This window comes from Peromyscus californicus, unplaced genomic scaffold (genome assembly GCF_007827085.1).
Source record: "Peromyscus californicus insignis strain IS unplaced genomic scaffold, ASM782708v3 Scaffold_22__1_contigs__length_63687245, whole genome shotgun sequence".
Classification (NCBI taxonomy): domain Eukaryota; kingdom Metazoa; phylum Chordata; class Mammalia; order Rodentia; family Cricetidae; genus Peromyscus; species Peromyscus californicus.
Window position 1 is genome coordinate 12,510,916 of NW_026294525.1, and position 19,033 is coordinate 12,529,948.

Below are 19,033 nucleotides of genomic sequence, written 5' to 3' on the forward strand. Positions count from 1 at the left end.
TCTTGCATGATGTCATCTTACACCGTCGGAGCTGCAATTGTGAGGACACACGATGGCTAGACCTGAAGTTTCTGGAGTCTCTGGGAGAAATGTTATATGATCGAAAAAGAGAAGGACCTGGAGAAAGACGTATCAAGGTTAACATACGAATCATCCAGTTAACAGCAGACTAGATACCTCCACACCAGAGTACGTGTAAGGGGCCGAGCACGTCTGAGAAGAGTTCAATACACTAAAGGGGCAGAAGGTGGGTGCCGTGTGAACCACACCTATAGGCACACCCACCCCTGCTGACCACTCTCCGACCCACATCATTCTTGGGAGTGTTTTTCTCATTCTTAATAACCTCTTCTATTTCTACCTCTATCCATATGTGCTTGGGTCCTATTCTTTGTTCTGAGGCACAAGAACCTGGAAAATCATGGGCACCCTCTGGACTCCAATCCATTCCTGTAACACATTTGGTTTTCTCTAGCTTTGGGTCTAGCAAATGGACAGCAAATGGCTCTCTCTCTGCCTCTTCCTGACAGTTGAGTTAGGAAGAGTAAGCTCAGTGGCTGTGACTCCTGTTACTCCCTGAAGGACCCTTTGGGGAAAGGTGACTAAATTATGACCTTAAAAACAAAACAAAACAAAACAAAAAAACCTCTAACATGGTGAGATCACTTGACGGCAGAATTTCTGAGGCTCAACCAAAGAGTTTCTCATCAGGAATTTGCAGAGCATTGTGAGGCAGGTGTGGAAGAGTGTGGAGGAGGTAGGGGAGGGATGGTAAGGGGGGGCGGGGATTAGGGCTGACAGCAGGGGTGAGGCAAACCAGAGTGAAGAGCTGGTGATATCAGGAAGGTATACTCAAAATGACAAACATGACTCCATCAAAGAGTGGGCATTGGGCCTCAGGGGATAACACGCCTGCACCTTTGCATGTGCTAACAAATGCTCTACACTTAAGCTACAGCAGCAGCCTGACTTCCTTCCTTCGTGACATGGTCTAGATAAATTGCCCAGGGTGGCCAGTCACTTGCTGTGCAGCCTTGGCTGGCTTAAATTTATGATCTGCCTGCCTTAGCCTCCCAAGTAGCTGGGACTATAGGCCTACACTAACAGGCTCTGCTGATCCCAATTTGTACGAAGAGTTCCTCTTTGGACCACCTAACCACTCAAGACTCTCATATTTATGTAAAACATTATATAGTAGCAAGCTCTGCCTACCAGAGATCAGAAGCGATGAGACACCATCCAGAAATCATTCACCAACTATGGACAATGCAACAAAATATATGGGGGGAAAGAGAGAGGGAGAGAGAGGGAGGGAGGGAGAGAGGGAGAGGGAAGGACAGAGACAGAGAAGGGGGAGGGGGAAGGGAGGGAGGGAGAGAGGAAGAGAGGGGGAAGGAAAGAGAGAGAGAAGGAGGGAGAGAGGGAGAGAGAGGGTAGAGCATGTACTTATAGGCAGAGACCACTGACATTTTTCAAACTTTATGTGTCTGGGTGTATTGCTTGCATGTCTACAAGTCTATGCGCTACACGTGTGCAGTGCTCACAGAGGCCAGAAGAGGGGTATTGGGCCCCCTGGAAGTGGAGTCACAGATGTTGTGAGCTGCCATGTGGGATTTGGGCATTAAACCCAGGACACACCCTGCACACATAGATAACTGAGAGGCTCTTGCAAGCTGAAGCATTAAGGGTAACTTCTGGACCAAGGTATCAACAAACAACAAAGACAAGTTAGTATCCAAAAGCTGTGTGCTCAAGAGGCCTTCCACGAGACTATGAAAAGCAAGAGAATGAAAGCAAATTGTCAAGAAAATCAGTCACCTAACAAGAGCCCTAAATAGTTTAACTACCCCGTGACACAGTAGAGGTAGTTATTGATCAAATACACCAAGACATTAATTTAACTTGGCTTGCTTTGAAAGTGATTATCAGGGCACTCTCAGACACACCCATACGGTAGAGGTTACTAAGGTATACAATTTGCTCTCTTGGTTGGTTGGTTGGTTGGTTGGTTTGAGCCAGTTATTACTCTGTAGCTCAGGCTAGCCTGAGACTCACAAGCAATCCTACCTCAGTTGAAATTAAAAACCCACACTCTAAGATGGAGACTACGGATTATAGTTATCATAATGCAATGGATGAAGACGCACAAGGACATGCCCGCATCTCCACCTCTACCTGTGACATCAACTCTACCTCTACCTGGGAAGTCTTTCTATCTCTTTGCTTGAGACAACTCCCGGGATTTTCCTTTGGAAACACTGCCCTGGTATGCTGGAGCAGAAGAACAATGGGTTTTATTCCCCTGGGTTATGACCGTGTGTGCCAGGTGAGCTCTTCCCAGAGGAAAGCAGGACACAGCGGAGAGAAGGCGAGGCTCCAGGTGGGGAGCGCCTGTCACTGGGACAAAACCTCCGAGGCTTTCCACCCTCTCTGCTTTCCTCTGGGCTTTGCCAGCAGCGGCTCTGATCACGTGGAGCATCTTCCCTACGAACCGTTCCATTCAGCAGCATAAATTCTATAGAATTACAGAAAACTGCATTCCGGCATTTCCTAACAAAACTCACAGGCATTTTTATGTCCCTTGCTATGAGACCTTTGTACCTAAACATCCATTGCCACTTTTCTGCCCACTGTCTTTCCTTAGCCAATCTGTCCTTCAAACGACATTTCCCAGAATGGCTACTTTTACCACGCTTTCTCCCCAACTTAAAACACTACATCCACCTCCAACCTTCAGTGCCAAGAAGGCAGTCAGCTCTCCACCGCTGTGATAAAACAACTGAGAAAGTCAACTGAGAGAAGAGGTTACATGGGCTCCCAGAGGTTATATTGGCTCCCAGGTTCTGAGATTTCAGTGCGTGTTCACAGGCTGTGTGGTTCCTTGGCCTGTGGTGAGACAGAACACAGAGGACTGCTCAGGGCAGAACAACGCTACTTCACCTCATGGTGGCTGGAAAGCGGAGAGAGAGGAGGAGGAGGCCAGAGACAAAACAAACCCTTCCAGGGCAGGCCTTCCCTTACCATTTCCTCCACCTAGGCTCCAGCTCCTAAAGTTTTTAACTACTTTTAATACTTCATCCATGACATCACGGTCCGTGTGAGCCAATGGCCCCCTAAAGACCCCTCCTGTGGACCCTGCTGAAAGGAGATCAAGCCTTCAGCACATTCGGGGACATTTAAAATCTAACTCACAACAACAGGATACAATCAACCCACCCAAGCCTTAGAGTCAAAATCCCTATGGCCTGAATTAGGTATGTCTCCCCCAGATCTCCACGTCAAAGGCCTGAATTCCCAAGGTGACAGAGTTGAGGAGTGGGGCTTTCTGGCAGAGCACTCAGGAATGACATCAGTGTCCTTAGGAAGGGAACACAGAGAATTGCTTTGCTCCTCCCACCATAGAAGACAGCAAGACAACACACCACCTACACACAGGGAAGCCGGCCCCATCTACCATGGAACCTGCTCATGCCTTGATAGAGGACTTTCAGATTCCAGAACCACAAACAATCACTTTCCATTGTTTATAAACCACTTTGTTTACAGGCTCTGTTACAGGAAAGACATTGACATGGCACCAGCATCCATCCCACCCAAGTGCCAAGTACTTATCATGCCAACTAACACTTCTATGCTAGGGTGCTCAGGAGCCCCAAGCCGCCTCTCTGTTGCATCTGCCCCAAACCAAACAACGGCCCCTTCCCCCACGCATAATTCAACCATGTCTTAAGGCCCATCTTCTTCCAGGAAGTCATCCTCATCATTCCCTCAAGTTCCCAGCCCAACCTCAACCCTGCGATCTCTCATGGCATTTGAAGACTACACAGAGGCTCACACCTATTCTAGCCCATTCTAGAACGCTCTTCACTGTCATGTTTTCCAGGCTTGCTTTCTAACTAGATCGTACATCTCTTAGAAATAAGATTCACATTTCGTCATTATTCTTTCATGCTTTCATGTCAGACACAGCTCTGAGGTATATCAATACGTGCAATGCGTAAGAGAGGGAAGAAGAGAGCAGGGAGGAGACAACCCACTCGGGAGTGTGCCTAGGCGGCTGTGGGGTGACAGGCAATCACTGGTACCTGGTTCTCGATGGCCTTCCTGTTCTTGGGGTCGCTCACCACGGACAGCTGCAGCTCCGCCATCTTCTTCATCTTGCTGTCCATGTCGATCTTCTGCAGCAGGCTCCTGGTCTGGCTCTTTAGCAACCTCACCGTGTCTTCTTTCCCATGCTTCTTTGCGAAAAGAGACGCGCATGCCGAGTGAATGGCGGTGACCCAGTTTTCCAGATCTGTCTGGCTTGTGGCCTAGACAGGGGATAGAGGAACTGTTTGAGATTGTTTGAGCACAGAAGTTTTCTCCAAAATGGAAGACCAAGATTTCATGTGTCAAACCCCAAGGGCAATCTTCACAAAACACAAAGTTCAGTTTCCCAAACGTAAACACCCAACTCAGGTTCAAAGACTCTGAGAGAAGAACATAAAGAGTTAAGCAGAGGGGCTGGAGAGATGCCTCAGAGGTTAAGAGCACCGACTGCTCTTCCAGAGGACCTGGATTCAATTCCCAGCACCCACATGACAGCTCACAACTGTCTATAACTCTAAGATCTGACACCCTCACACAGGCATACACACAGGCAAAAAACACCAATGCACATAAAATAAAATTTTTTTTTAAATGAAGTTTAAAAAAAATAAGCAGAAAGGACCACAGAGCCTATGCTGGTTACTTCTAACTGCTAGCTTGATATAGCTGAGGATTTCCCATGAAGACTAGATTGTCTAGATAAGGTTGACCTGTGGCCATGTCTACAAGGGATTATCTTGACTGCTTTAACTGACATGAAAAGGCCAGACTGAAAGTAGAGGGCACCTTTCCCTACTTTGGGTCCTGGATTGTGTCAGAGTAGAGAAAGTGAGCTCAGCACCGTGTGTGTGTGTGTGTGTGTGTGTGTGTGTGTGTGATGTGTGTGTGTGAGTGTGTGTGTGATGTGTGTGTGTGTGTGTGTGTGTGTGTGTGTGTCATGTGTGGGTGTGTGTGTCATGTGTGGGTGTGGGTGTGCACATGAGCACATGCCCACATTTGTTTCTTTCTCTGCCCTTGACTATGAATATGACATGCAAACCACCAGGGACACACACACACGGACACACACACACTGTAACTTCCCCACAGTGATAGGCTGTGACCTAGAATCTTGAACTAAAATGAACCTTTCTTGTTGATTTTCATCAGGGTACGTCATCATGAAAATAAAAGGCAGAAATACAAGTGTGACAATCAGAAAAGCAAGGAACAAATAAACAGCTCCCAGTTAGTGAAAGAAAACAAGGTCAACAAACCCAAGGTGACATCATATCATACATAGCACATTCATGCTAAAAGCAATCCTATAAGGTCTTTTGGTTGTTGTTGGTGGTATTGGTGGTGGTGGTGGTTTTTCAAAATAGAGTCTCTCTGTGTAGCTCAGGCTATGCTGGAAAGCACTATTGTAGCCCAGGATAATCTTGAACTCACAGTGATCCTCCTGCCTCAGCCTCCCAAGTATAGGTGTGACTTACCCCCCTCTCCCTTCGCTTCTGTGAACTCTCATAAACCTACTTGCTCAAAGTCTAAAGTGTCAAGAAGTTGGCCTAAGTATTCCAAGAAGACACAGGTGCTCGACAATGGTACCAGAAAATCTGCAGGACTCACCACCATGCTAGGCATTTCGATCAAATTGCTAAAAATCCCAGTGGCAGATATCCTGGATATTAATTATCCAAAGGCAGCGGTCACATTCACAACACTTGTCCAGGAGGGTCTAGTATACCTGAAAAGCTACTTCTTTGACTTTTACTAGGATTCCTGGGAGTCGTTGAAGCTTCCCTGGCTACAATCCCCAGGCTTTCTTTAAAAGATCTCAGTTCTGGAACTCTTGGACGTTACCCTCTCCAAGTCATGTGTTACCTAGAGCACAGAGCACAATATTTTCTCTTTGTCCTCACATAATATGACAGGCAGTAGCCTGGAACTTCACGAGGACCTGACAAATGCCCGCTACAGGAATGGCCGGGTCTTGGCACGGGGAGGTATGAGAAGCCACAGTCTCCTGCTCACACCCTAATCCCAAAGCATAAAGGAATATTTGCTGAATTCATGTCCAAGTCCCTTTTTAATCCTATTTGCTCTCAATCATTCATGTGCTGTCACCTCGTCCTTCCACTTGCAAAGCAGCAGCAGCAGTACCTGGAAAAGGTGGACGTCCCCACAGGAGTTGCTCAGGCAGAACACGTGTTCCTTCTTGGGATGCTCTGGGACAGACTGCACGATGCTGTCCTCTGCAAAGAGGGCACACCGCGGGGCGCTATTCTGGTCTGTGGAATTCTTTCCGTAAGTCTCATAAAACAGCAGAGTACAGCCTGGGAAAGAGAGAAGCGGAATTAACATCCCTACCATAGGACCAGAGAATGTAGGAAAGGTATGAGAGGTAAATGATACAATCCCCAAATGTCCCCCAGACACCTGCAAAGGAGGCCGGTGTTTGAACAAGGAAACCCTGGCACGGGCAGCATGCCTAGTCAAACTCTCAGGAACCAGAATGAAAACTAGACGATGTGCTCAACGTGGCATCACTGATCAATGACAATGCAGCGTACCCCCCCACCTGACTCCACAGGCACTCTCTCCACATGGCTGTCCTACAAGGTTGTCAGAGTGGCAGACTCCAATCTACCAATAAGAAACCGGGGGGGGGGGGGGGTGGTGCAGTCACATGTGTGGGTGCCCCAGGCCACACCACAGTGGAGCGGGGATCTGAACTTCTCACCTCAGCACCCTCATTCTCACGCACAGGATATTGTGAGTTTGAGTAACCTTGACAACCCCTCTCAGCCCAGGAAACCCTGTGAACTGCAGGGAAATCCACTCATTGGAAAAGGCAGATGTTCCCTGTTAAATGTTCTATAGTCCAAACTCTGATCCTTGTCTGCTTGGCCCTGTATACGTCAGTTGTGACAGCAGGTCACAAGACAGTTCAGTAATAATCCCTCTCTGCAGAAAACCATTTCCAATTTATCCACATGATTACCTCAAGGATAATTTCTACACTTTAATTATATATATATATATATATATATATATATATATATATATATATATATATATATGTTTTCAAATAAAATTAGCCCAAATACATTAGTTCCAACATTATAATTTATAGAAGTCAAGAAAGTTGACCTTAACACAGTGAATTCCCAGAAGGAAGAAATGGAGACATGAAGGTTATGGGGGTAGCCAAGGCTTTGGATTGGACTGGATGCCTGCTCCATGGGAGGCATGGTGTACCTGGTACTGTAGACCTGTTTTATTTCTCTAGGAAAAGTCTATCACACAAGACTAGGGAGAAGGGAGGGCACTGTCACCTCCATCGCAAGAGTCCCGAGACCTCTAATGACGGAGGATAACATCTATCCTTTAAAGACACACCTTTACTTCCACCCTGTCTCCCTGGAAACACATTTCCCCATGGCCTACAAACCAAATCCTTAAACCCTTTTGCATTTACAAAACGTTTCAGCAAAATCTCATACCCTGTCCTGGGGCAGCTACGGCCTAATTTTCTTATCCCTTCCAACTTCTTACTGGATCTGATCCTTTATTTCATGTTTCCAAATATCCCTTCTCATGCTTGAAAGCCTGCTTCCCTGAGACTTAAAAACTGGGTCTGTTCTTTGCTTTCCTCAGCCAATCATGAACCATAAGGATCCTAACCCATAACGAGAAGTCACTGGGTCCTGGGGCCTTCACACACAGCACATGCTGTCCACTGGGAAAATTTACTAGAGGAGCTTATAAGACAATAAAAAAATAAAGCCTACCCACCAAGGTTGGGGCAGGGGTTCAGAAACTGCTTAACAGAGAGCACGGGAAAGCTAAGAAGGGGTACCATGAGGGAGGCACTTAGGCAATTCACACCTACTATGTCCATGTGTGATTTTGTGTTTCTGCTCTCTTCCCTGTGAAGTAGGGGTGGGGACATCCAATCATGACTTCTGAAACATCCTATTCAGCCTCTCTAACAATCACAGGAGGCCTTTGTGGAGGCTGAGGCTGCGCCTCCTGTCTGCACCTGCATAATCAGGGCCGTGTTCACTGAGGCATCTCACCGCCTCACAAGATGGAGTTCTTCCAACCCCTACACTCGCATCAAGCAAAGCAATCACAGTTGCTAATTGGCAACGCTTGTGAGAGGTGTTCTTACCTTAACAAGACAAGTTCCTATTTCTGTTCTAAGAAAGGAACATGGGGAAAGGAGGGAGTAGAAAGGAGGGGGGTCACACTGAGAGTGTAGTATTGTCTTTCAGCGTATGCTTAGCATGTCCAAGGCCCCAGGTCCAACCCCAAACAAATGAACAAAGAAACAGCTCTACAGTGGTGGTGACAATAAGACATTTTTAGTCCATAAACGGGGAAGATACAGGTCCAATTTTCTAGACAACATTCCGTCTAGGGAGGGAATTCTAGCTTTGGAATTCTGAGCATGTGCAAAATGGAAAATACAAGTAAGTGACGTGTATGTGACTGTTATTTAGGGTTCCGTATTATTGAGATACAAGTAAAATATCAAAGAATGGCAGAGTAATATACATAGAAAATAATTTAATTTAAAAAGTATTTTCAGTAGACCGTGCTATGAGATGATATGTCACAATCTTTCAAGTTAGGGCTGGGAATGCGACTCGGGTCATCAAGTTCTTGCCTTGCAAGCATGAAGCCCTGCATTGGATCCCCAGAATCCACATTAAAAACAAAAACTTAGGCATAGTCATAGTTTTTATAATCTCAGTGCTAGGAAAGTGGAGACGGGTGGATATTGAGGCTCACTAGCCAGTTGGTTTGACCGTATTGGAGATCTCTAAGCCGGAGAGAGACTGTCTCAAAATAAGGTGGATAGCACCTCGGGAATGGCATCTGAGCCTGTCTCCTGCTTCCGCATGTACGCGCATGTACATGTGTATATACTGCACACAAGCACAGACACACAGTATCCTTTACTTACTCACACTCATGCTGACCCACCAGCACTTCCTGGCGACAGGGTAGCTGAAGGACAAGCCTTCAGTGAACTGCGACCCACATACCTTTCAGCGTCACCCAGTACTGTTTCCACTTCCTCCGAGCCACCAGCTCCAATTTCCTCTCCTTCTGCAAGGTGACGAGGGGTTTGAAGAAGAGCCACCCGGCTTTCCGGACCACTCCTTGCTCCTTCTCAAAGAGCAGATCCAGCTGCTCCAGGGAGCTGAGGGACTCGCTGCTGGACTCCACAGTTTCTGTGGACGTTTCCACGTGCTCCATGTTGGTCCTGCTCATTTCCAGCTCTCGCATGAAATTCTCATAAATGTTCTGTTGGAGGGGATCGCTGCCAATCACGTGAGTGGATTCGCTTCTCTGGGGCAGGGTCTGAGCTGAGCCCCCTGACCACAATAAGGCAGATGTTTGTGTGGACACCTGCATGTCTGCATTGAGTCCGTCAGAACGGCTGTCAAAGTACTCACTGCCCTCCTTGGACCGCGGTTCCTGAACACAACACAAATTACCAGCCAGTCATCATCACAAGCTATGGTACCCACAGCAACAGTCCTCTACACAGCCTTGGTGTAATGGGGCTACATCCTACAACGGTGATGCAAAGAAGCTTGTAACAAAACCACTGGGATCATCACATCTCCAAACCAGAAAGAATTTTAGAAATCGTACCACACAATCTCACGCACACCGTGGAGTCAAATGTAAAGAGGTAAACAGGAAGCCAGTGGCTCTCTGTACCTAGCCTGAGTTCAACACCACATCAGTTAATATACTAAAATACACTAGTTCTAGAATGATATTCTTGGCTAACTGTGATTCAGTGTCTTCTGGGAAAGAATCCATGCTCTTACCATCCATTTTTCTCCTAAGTCATGTGAAATCATTGACTTAGAAAATAACCATGGAATGGGGGGCAGGACGGGCAGGGCTAGGAGTCAGTACGATTAGGTTGATCCCCACACTTCTTCTCCCTGTCTCCAATGAAGTCTCTGGCCAACTGCCCAGGCTTAGACTCTTATACATAGTAATCTCTACCATCTTATTTCCCACTTTGTACAGTAAAATCCAAGCTCCAAGGATTCATAACCCACTGGGGTACTGCCTAGTAATTGTAGGTTGTCGTTTTGCTTTGTTAAGATTTGCATTTTTATTTAATTCAGGAATTTATCTTAAAAGTGAATTCTTTTGTCCATCTCCTTCCATCTGAGTTCCTGCTTCACTCCAGGCACTGGGGGACAACTAAGATGTGACTCTCGACTTTAATATTGGTTCCAATATAAACTCAAACACAAGCCACTCTGAATAAGCTCTACAGTTAGCTAATGACTGCCACCCCCTGCTAAACCTAGGGACACAGAACACACAGCCAGCCGGTTAGAGAGCCAGCCGACAAACGTAAGATTGTGATTCCGATGCTTTTATTAGCTTTCATAGAAAGCGGCTGACTGACTGACCAAGCACTCATTGCTGAATGGGAGAAAACTAGCTGTCAGTGGTGGCTTCCACTTGTAACCCAGCAGCATTTTGAGAGGCTGAGGCAGGAGGGATGCCGTGAGTTCAGGCCAACAAGGACTATCTAGTGAGTTCCAGGACAGCCTGGGCTGCAGAGTGAGATCCTACTTCAAACCAAATAAATTAATAAATAAGATAGCAGTAAATTCACTCCCAGTTCAAAAAGCACTGACATCCCAAACACCCAGCTCAGATTAATACAGCTGCAAGGGGAGGGTTGAGAGGAGCCAAGTAGGGCTGGAGAGATGGCTCAGTCGATCAAGGCTAGGCTCACAACCAAAAACATAAGCACAGTCAGGCAGACTCAGCTGTTGGTGGGCTTCCAATAGTATTCCCGTACCGTCAAAACCAAAGTGGGTCGGGGGCATTGAGTTGGGGCTCTATTTTGAACACTCCACCTTGTGGAGACGTTTTCTTTTGGAAATTTCATCTAAAAAAAAAAAAACCCCATCAGATCACATTTACTGGGTGTCTTTGATAGGAAAACCATCACCAGGCAACTGAAGAGTGTTTTCCAAGGCCCAGGTGCTAAAACCAGAGCCCAGAACACAAACAGCTCTTACTAATCAGGATAGCATCTTCCAGTGTGTTTATACTACGTCCTGTGGTCATTCTTGTTTATGCGCCGACACCTCTGCTTCAAAGAGAGAATCAAGCAGCTGCTATGAGTCACTCAGGAAATTCAGGACACTTGGAGACTCTTCTCCTAACTGTCACTTTGTTGAGACTTTCATAAACTCTGGAGGACATGAAGGAATGCCGTTCATTTAGCAGCATGAATGTTACTGCAGCCATGACTCTCTGAATACTCCCTGTCCCTAAACACTGGGTGAATCTCTTTCCTTGCAAGAAAGAGCCTTAGCGGGGGTGTTTCGAAACCAACAAATCTCTGGCAGGGAGACATCCCCAAGTTACATACGACCAATAAACACTGTTGTTGTCCTTGATTCTCATAAGAAAGAGACCTCATGTTGCAGGGCTGTTAAACGTCCGGCCATAACAAAGCAAGACTGTTCCTTCTTGAGACATGAACAAATACCACATGTGGGTATTTATCACTAATTCTGACACAGGGGCATGAATTTTCCCAGGCTCTCATCAATGTCTAAAACTGTCCATCTAGAATCCCAATTGCCAATGATGAAGTCTCGGTCCAAGAAGAGCATTTTGAAAAATAAGATGTCTTTAAATAGGTCCAGACGCAGTTCCTAATAACTGCTAGATGGGTATGAGACCCAAGAGCTTACCATATGTGTGCACAGTGCCTGTGATTTCCATTCCTACCTAATCATAACCATAGGCAGTGGCTACTGTAACTTGATGACCAGGGCACTAACAACTGTAAGTAAGGGGGGTAAAAGTAGCATCGCTCCACAGAGAAGCAAACACTGCATGACCCATCTCATGTATGTGAGAATCCAAGACAGGTGGACATGGAGGCCGAGGGTAAGAAAGAGGCTGCGCAGGTATAAAGCTTTGGTTACACACCAGCCAAGCAAGCTCTAGAGATCGGATGTGCACCATTACGACTGTAGCTGATGTTCCTTTGTACATATGAAACAGGCTAAGGCCTATTATGATTATGAACAGTCTTGCAACAAAATAAAGCCAACTTGAGAACTATGGTTAGTGGTGACTGTATTAACTAGCTTGGTTATGGTGATCATTATTCCCATTGTCTATGTATGTCAAGATATCAGACTATACATGTTAAGTATATTCCATTTCTGCTTATTAGTTAGACCCCAATAAAGCTGAAAAAGCAAATGATGATGCCTAACTCCTTAAAGGAAACCCCATCTCTATCCTCACGTGTTAGGAAACGTGCTGAGTCCTTGCTCACATGCCACTGGTCTCTGAGACAGTGTCATTTCGGAATAGAAGTGAGAGTTTACAATTAAAGGGGGCCAGAAACCGAGTCTTTGTGTCCCAAATCCTCCCTGTGAAAAGCCACAGAAGTCCTCAGTGATGTCACCAAACATTTCTGGTCCTCCCCAAGGCACACGGTAGGGTCATTTCCCCACCCCTCCATGAAGTCAGGACTGCCTGGCCTTACCATTTGCTGTGCCCAGGGAATATAAGCGGAAGTTAAACATGTCAGTTCTGAGAGAAAGCTTTCAAAGTCAACACAATTTTCTCCACTGTAGTAGTTTATCGTGGTCTTCACGACAGCTGTTCCATCAGCCTAGGGTCTCAAAGAACAGCACAGACCCCGGCTACCTGCTGACTGTGATGAACACGCATCATGAATAGGGTAACAAACTGTGGTCATCCCAAGTCACAGAGATGGCGGCAGGGGACACTGTTAACTCAACACAGCCTATCCCATCCTGAAGAACAAAACATTTAGCCAAGACAGGATGAGGGTCTTTGTCAGCTAAAATTAGTATGAGGTGTTTACATGTTTCTCTGTCTCCTAGCATGGTATTCTTTTCCAGCGGTCTGGTTTTCAGGCTCCCACATATGAGGACAGACTTAAAGGTCTGTATTGAAAGGGCTATTCTGTCTATGTCATCTTTGAAAGTCAAAACAAATGCCTGTCCATCAAGCAAAGCTTTCTGAATCATTGCTCTGCTGGCATACAGAAGTTTATGTGGGTGAAAGAAAGTACCTATCGCTTCAATGCCTTGTTAAGACATCTCATCGCAGACTCCTCCTACGCATGGATTGCCTTTTTTTTTTTTCTGTGTGTGGTACTAGCGATTGAGTCTAGGGCTTCAGCTGCAAATGCGCTATTCTACTGAGCCATGTCCCCAGGCATCTTTTTTATTTTTTACTTTGAGACAGGGTCTCACTAAGATGCCCAGGCTATCTTTGAACTCACTCTATAGCCCAGAAAGACCTCAACCTTCCCACCTCAGCTTCCCAAGTAGTTGAGATGATGGTCCTGAACCATCATACCTGGCTGGAATACATCTTAAAGGACCTTGTCCTAATCCTTTTTATGAGAGGAAAAGTAATGTCTGAACAATAGGGCTGAGATATTTACCAAAAACAGTCACTCTTGTTCACATCTGTAGATCATCAATCATTGGAGAATCCACAGACAAAACTTTCAGAAGGCTGTCCTAATGGGTCACTTCAAAACAAAAGGGTCTAAAGTTTTCATCATCCCATTCAACAATGATTAATGGTTGTCAACAATATCTTAGCATTTGTCTGAGGTTCTCCAACCTGCTTCTCCACTACCTGACCAGGAAGACCGCAAACCCCTTGTTTCTGCAGCTTCCTCATCTCTAAAATGTGGAGGTCCTTTCTAGCATTCAAATCCTCTTTTCAAAATCCTACTTATTTTGCTCATAACTCCACATGGGCACACAATACATCAGAGGTAAGTTTGTGCATGACACCGAACGGAGGGAGGTTCAGTCCCCCTGGGAAGGCTGGGCAGTCAGTGACTGCATGTGGCCTACATACTATGGTAATGGGTGAAATAGCTTTGGACCAGTGAAACAGAGCCTGCATGTGTTCAGGATCACTGTATGCTGAGTCAGGCCACAAACACAGATGACGAAATATGCTCTGGGCCAACAAACAGTGGCATTCCATGACAGTGTGCCTGGGGGGACATGGTGACAGCAGCTGGACATAGCCAGCTCTGTAATACTGGGATCCAAAGGATGTGAGCTGTAGCCCTGGGGCAGTAGGGGCTGGACAGCATGCTCTACTCAAGCACTGTGCGATGCTTGGGAAGCAAGAGCCAGGAGCAAAAGCCTAAAGCATCTGTCTGGTGATTTGGCCTAAGAGACATTAACTCAAGAGCAAGAAAATTGCTACACTGAGAGATATGAAAGAGGTCCTGGAGACAGCATGGTGGCCACCTGACCTCCATCCCCCCTGGGAGAGAGGGTGGGGATGGCAGGCACCATACACAAGAAGGAAGTAACCAATGGTAAACTTTATAAATAGGAAACATCCCATCAGGAGAGCTTATATTGTTACCTGCTCTTAATGGGCCATGTTTGCTTGTTTGTTTTATATTCACATGAATGTGTGCATCTCGTGGGGTTAAGACAACATTCCCCTATAAACTGACTGTCTAATTATATTCCTTTCAACTCTATGACCTCACTAAATAAATAAAACCAAATAGACCAAAGGGTTGGGGATTTAGTTCAGTGGTAAGAGCACTTGCCCAGCATGTGTAAAGCAGTGGGTTCTCTCTTCAGCACCGCACACAGGCCCATTCTCCATGGTCTATGAACCGACTTAAATACAAAGTAATATCAAGTTGAGAAGGCCTCCCGATCTGAACTTAAAGACTGTCTCCTTACTGCTTTTATTTGGACTTCATGATTGAGATCTAACAAAGACCTCAGATTACCAGGTCACTTGGACCTTCACCCAGCTCTATGCCTTCCAAGAAGAGTTGGACCAGCTTCAGAACCAGGCTTTCAGGCTTGCAGACAAGTGCCAAGGCAATTAAGTACAGGACCTGGGTGCTACGGCTGGATGCTGTACTGTCTTCTCCATTCTATGCCGAAGTCTTAACCCCCACAGAAACAGTTCTGGGGTGGGTGGGGAGAGGGGGCTTTAAGTGGGTATTAGGTTTAGATGAGAGCCAGGAGCTAGAGTCCTAAAGGTACTGGTCTCCTTGTCATAAGGGAAAAAGACCAGGGTTCCCCGCTTCCCTGCTGTGTAAGGACGGAACCTTCAGCAGCCAGGAACAGGCCCTACCCAGAATCTCACCACAGTGCCTCATGACTTTCCAACCTCCAGAACCATGAAATACCAATCTATCCTCCAGCCACTCAGTTAGTAGTGGTATTCTGCCCCATACCTTAGCTAAAACACGGAGACACTGGAGTTGGCGGATAAGACTCAAAGTGTATGTCTGAAGCAAATGAGAGAGACAAAACCCCATCAGAAAAGGAGCCATGCTGGGTCCAGTCAAACCCTTCCGTTCACCAGCTCACCTGAGAGTCTGAGTAGCTCCCAATACAGATGGGGAAACTCTAGGACCCTTCACCCCCACCACTCCAGAGTGTTCTCACCTGTAGTTTCCTCTTCTTCCTAGAGAGGCTTCCTGTCCAGTCGCTGATGCGTCGCATTCTGGCTTTGAGGGTATCTTTCTTTGCAGCATCCTCAGTTAAGGCTTTGGACTTTCGACAGGGGAGAGTAAAGGAACTGTAGGGGATGGGATCCCTGTGGTCCACCCTGGAGGGCACATCAACGTCAGACGCAAAGGAGACGCGGTTGCTGAGGCTGACTTGGGAGCCGATGTACTCATCGGAAGAACGGCACGTTCCAGACGGAGAGCGGCATCCCAGGTGGGCGTCTTTGTACAGTTCCCGGAGGGAGGAGAGGGAGGAGCTTTGGTTGAAAGTTTTTTTGGTGTCACTGGGTGGGAAGTCGGTGGGGAGGCTGGGGTCCGGGGTGCTGGGCGCCAGGAAGGAGCTCTCTACCTCACTCATCTCCCCAGCATTGCCCCACGGGGAGTCATACCAAGATGACTCGGAGCTCAGGGAGCTGCCTTTGCTGGAGCGCAGGCGAGAGTCAGTGGGAGAGGGGCGCTGGCTGGCCGGGGAGTCGGCACCCGAATCCCGCCTCGCCTCTGGCACCAAGCAGGTTTCCGATGCCAACGTAGGGGAGTATCTCAGCAGCTGTACAGGTCCACTGGGGTTCTCCGAGGGCCCTTTGTGGGGGTTGCCACCGTTATGGAACTCAACCCTTAAACACCCGTCCAGCTTCCCCAGTGTCTTGATGAGTACCCTGGGGCTCCTGCGGTCCTCGCCTGGCGGGGTGGAGGCAATGCTCTCATTTCTCCTGTAGCAGGTGAGAAGGTATCCATTGCAGTCCCTGGAGGTCACGTGGCTCTCCCCCGACTCGTGGCCAACATAGTGGAAGCCATTCTCGGGTAAGAAAGCACCATTGTTGCCCTGGAAATCATTTCCTGGGGCATTCGCTCTGTGCTTAGAGTAGGCAGCGCCCTTTGAGACTTTGCACGTGGGTCCACTGAGTCTGGTGGCGTAAGGCTGGTGGTTCTTGAAGTGAGAAAGGCAGCTTCGGGCGAGGGACCTGGACCTGTAGCTTGCTCCGCTGCTTCCGTGAGTCCATCCATGCAAAGACTTCTCATCTTTTGTATGAATGCTGCGTATTTTCAGAGAGCAAGGCTTTTGTTTAGCACCGGTGACAGTATTGCTATGATTCTTGGATCCTTGGAAGGTATACTGACTCTCAGAGTTCCCCATTTTAACCTAAAGAACCTGAGAACAGTTGTATCAGTATGAGTCATGATCTAAATGACACTGCAGTAAGACAGTTTTTAAAACATAGTAATTAATAATAATAATAATAATAAACAATAATTAATCATCATAAACAAGGGGAATGGAGGGTGCAGGACATTTCTTTCCATGCCTGACAAGATTCAAAGGTACAGAGTCGAACCATTTGATGAACTGGTTCCCTTGCTTGTGAAAGGCTACACTGGTCACACAGATTACATGGCATGTTCCTGTGCTAGGGATTTTAAGTGCATTATCAGCGGCACGCTGTTAAAACTGAACAGGTATAAAAGTGTTAGCTAAAAGTAGAGAGTCCCTTCAGACCCTCGAAGGATCCTCGAAGCAAAAATGGAGGAAAAGTCTAGACACAGGGACATACAACCAGAGAAATGACATTTTCATTACACGAGAGTTATTATTCAGGGCAACACCTCACATAGTCTTGGGGAATGGATCTCAGGATCCCTCCAGATTCCAAAGGCCTCAAATACTCACGTCTTTGAGTGCAATCTTTTTACTCACAACATATATCCCCGCCCCCGCCATGCATTTTTCCTCTTCGATTACACGGCCAACACTTGACAGCGGACAGGCTATGGAAATTGGTGTCCCTCTGTATTTCCCACTGAAGCATTTCAGGAAGACTGTTTGTACATGTTCAGTGGTGTTGTCACTAAAAATACATATGTTCAGTTGACAGCTAGAATCTACAGGTGCAGAACCCTTGGGCCCAGAGGACCTCCTGAGGTCCCTGTTCCCAAGCAACCACTTTAGGATGCAGTGGGGAGAGAAAAAACACTCAAATACTTACAGTTTAGAATGTGGGCAAGAGAAAAAGGCACTGGTTTCTTCAAATCCCCTTTAAGGTTAGCTCAAGGAGCTGAGCAGGTAAGCAAAATGCAAATGAAAATTTGCTCCAACCCTCCCCCCTCCACCCCCTTAATCTTCTTCAGCAGGGAACTATTGTGAGCCAACACACTCGTACTTCCTGTCAGGCTCCCAGCATCTTTAACAGGGTTTTAAGTTTTCCTTCTTACACATCGAAGCTTGTAGAGCCACAGAGCGGAAATCAAATGGATGGATATCTGGTTGTGGCAGTCATCACTTTAAAAACCCAGTCGCTGGAGCGAATAAACCCTTCTTTATTATTCAATGGGTCAAGTACTTTATGAGAGGCCCACACATTTGAGCTGTCCTTACCTGCAGCCTGGCTTCTGCTGGGAGGGAGGTTAATGCTCAGCAGGTTTTACGTGGTCTTGGGAACAATGCAGGCACTTGACCAACATGGGGGTGTGAGTCCATGAAGTGATCCTGAAAAACAAAACACACATACACACATACAATGTGACAACTCCATCAAGCATTTTGCACTCAACCCCGATAAGGAAAAATAAACAAATAGAGTTGGGGATGTAGCTCAGTTGGTAGTGTCTGCCTATCACCTACAAAGCCCTAGGTTTTCAGCCATGCTGAAAACAAGGCACAGCAGCACATGGTTATAATGCCAGTTCTCAGGAGGTAGAGGCAGGAGGACCAGAAGTTCAAGGTCATCATTGGGTATGCACCAATTTGGGGTACTGGGCTACAAGTCTGGACTACATCAGACCTAGCACTAAAATGCAGAAATAAATAACCCAATGGCTTAACATAAGCTATCCAGAAATAAAGTATTTAGTGTTCAAAAATCACTTGTCAATGGTTCAGTAGGCAAAGGCACCTGCTGCCAGGCCTGATGGCCTGAGTTGGGTCCCTGGACGCTGTGTTGGTGGAGAGAAGTGACTCACGCCAAGTTGTTTGCCGACCTCTCCATGCACACCACGGCATGCATGAATGAACAAATGAGAACAATTTCATGAACTAAAACCAAACACTGTCAAGATAATAAACGAGATGTCTGCGAACTTCCCGACTGATACAAGGATGTCTAGGGATCTAAAGGGAGCCAGAACTGTCCATTCCGTGTCTGCAGTCAACATCAGCCGTTATTGCAGCCGCAGGCGAGTGTCCAAATGAGTCAGGCTCGTCAGTCGCCACTCCCAGGCAAACAGCTCTCAGACTGCTGACAAAACCACAGGGACATACCCCCGCCCCACACACACACACACACACCTCCCTCCGCCCCCGTGCAGGACAAGAGCAGTCCATTGTTCTCTATTTGGCTAAGGAGCAAAAGCAAAAGCCACAGGTAAAATCATGGCGAATCGTCCTTGGCTGATGTCATA

General features: G+C 46.8%; 1 protein-coding gene across 1 annotated transcript in view; it reads right to left on the bottom strand.

Moving 5' to 3' along the window:
* The window catches only part of Tiam2 (TIAM Rac1 associated GEF 2), a 111,341-nt gene extending 93,219 nt beyond the window's left edge, over window positions 1–18,122 (bottom strand). The window contains exons 1-5 of the mRNA XM_052750911.1: window positions 18,012–18,122; window positions 15,579–16,790; window positions 9,126–9,561; window positions 6,232–6,404; window positions 4,086–4,310 (exon numbers count right to left, since the gene is read on the bottom strand). Of these exons, the coding sequence (XP_052606871.1) occupies window positions 4,086–4,310; window positions 6,232–6,404; window positions 9,126–9,561; window positions 15,579–16,775 (2,031 nt within the window). The 5' untranslated portion in view covers window positions 16,776–16,790; window positions 18,012–18,122. The remainder of the gene's footprint in view (window positions 1–4,085; window positions 4,311–6,231; window positions 6,405–9,125; window positions 9,562–15,578; window positions 16,791–18,011) is intronic.
* Window positions 18,123–19,033: the final 911 nt, after the last annotated feature.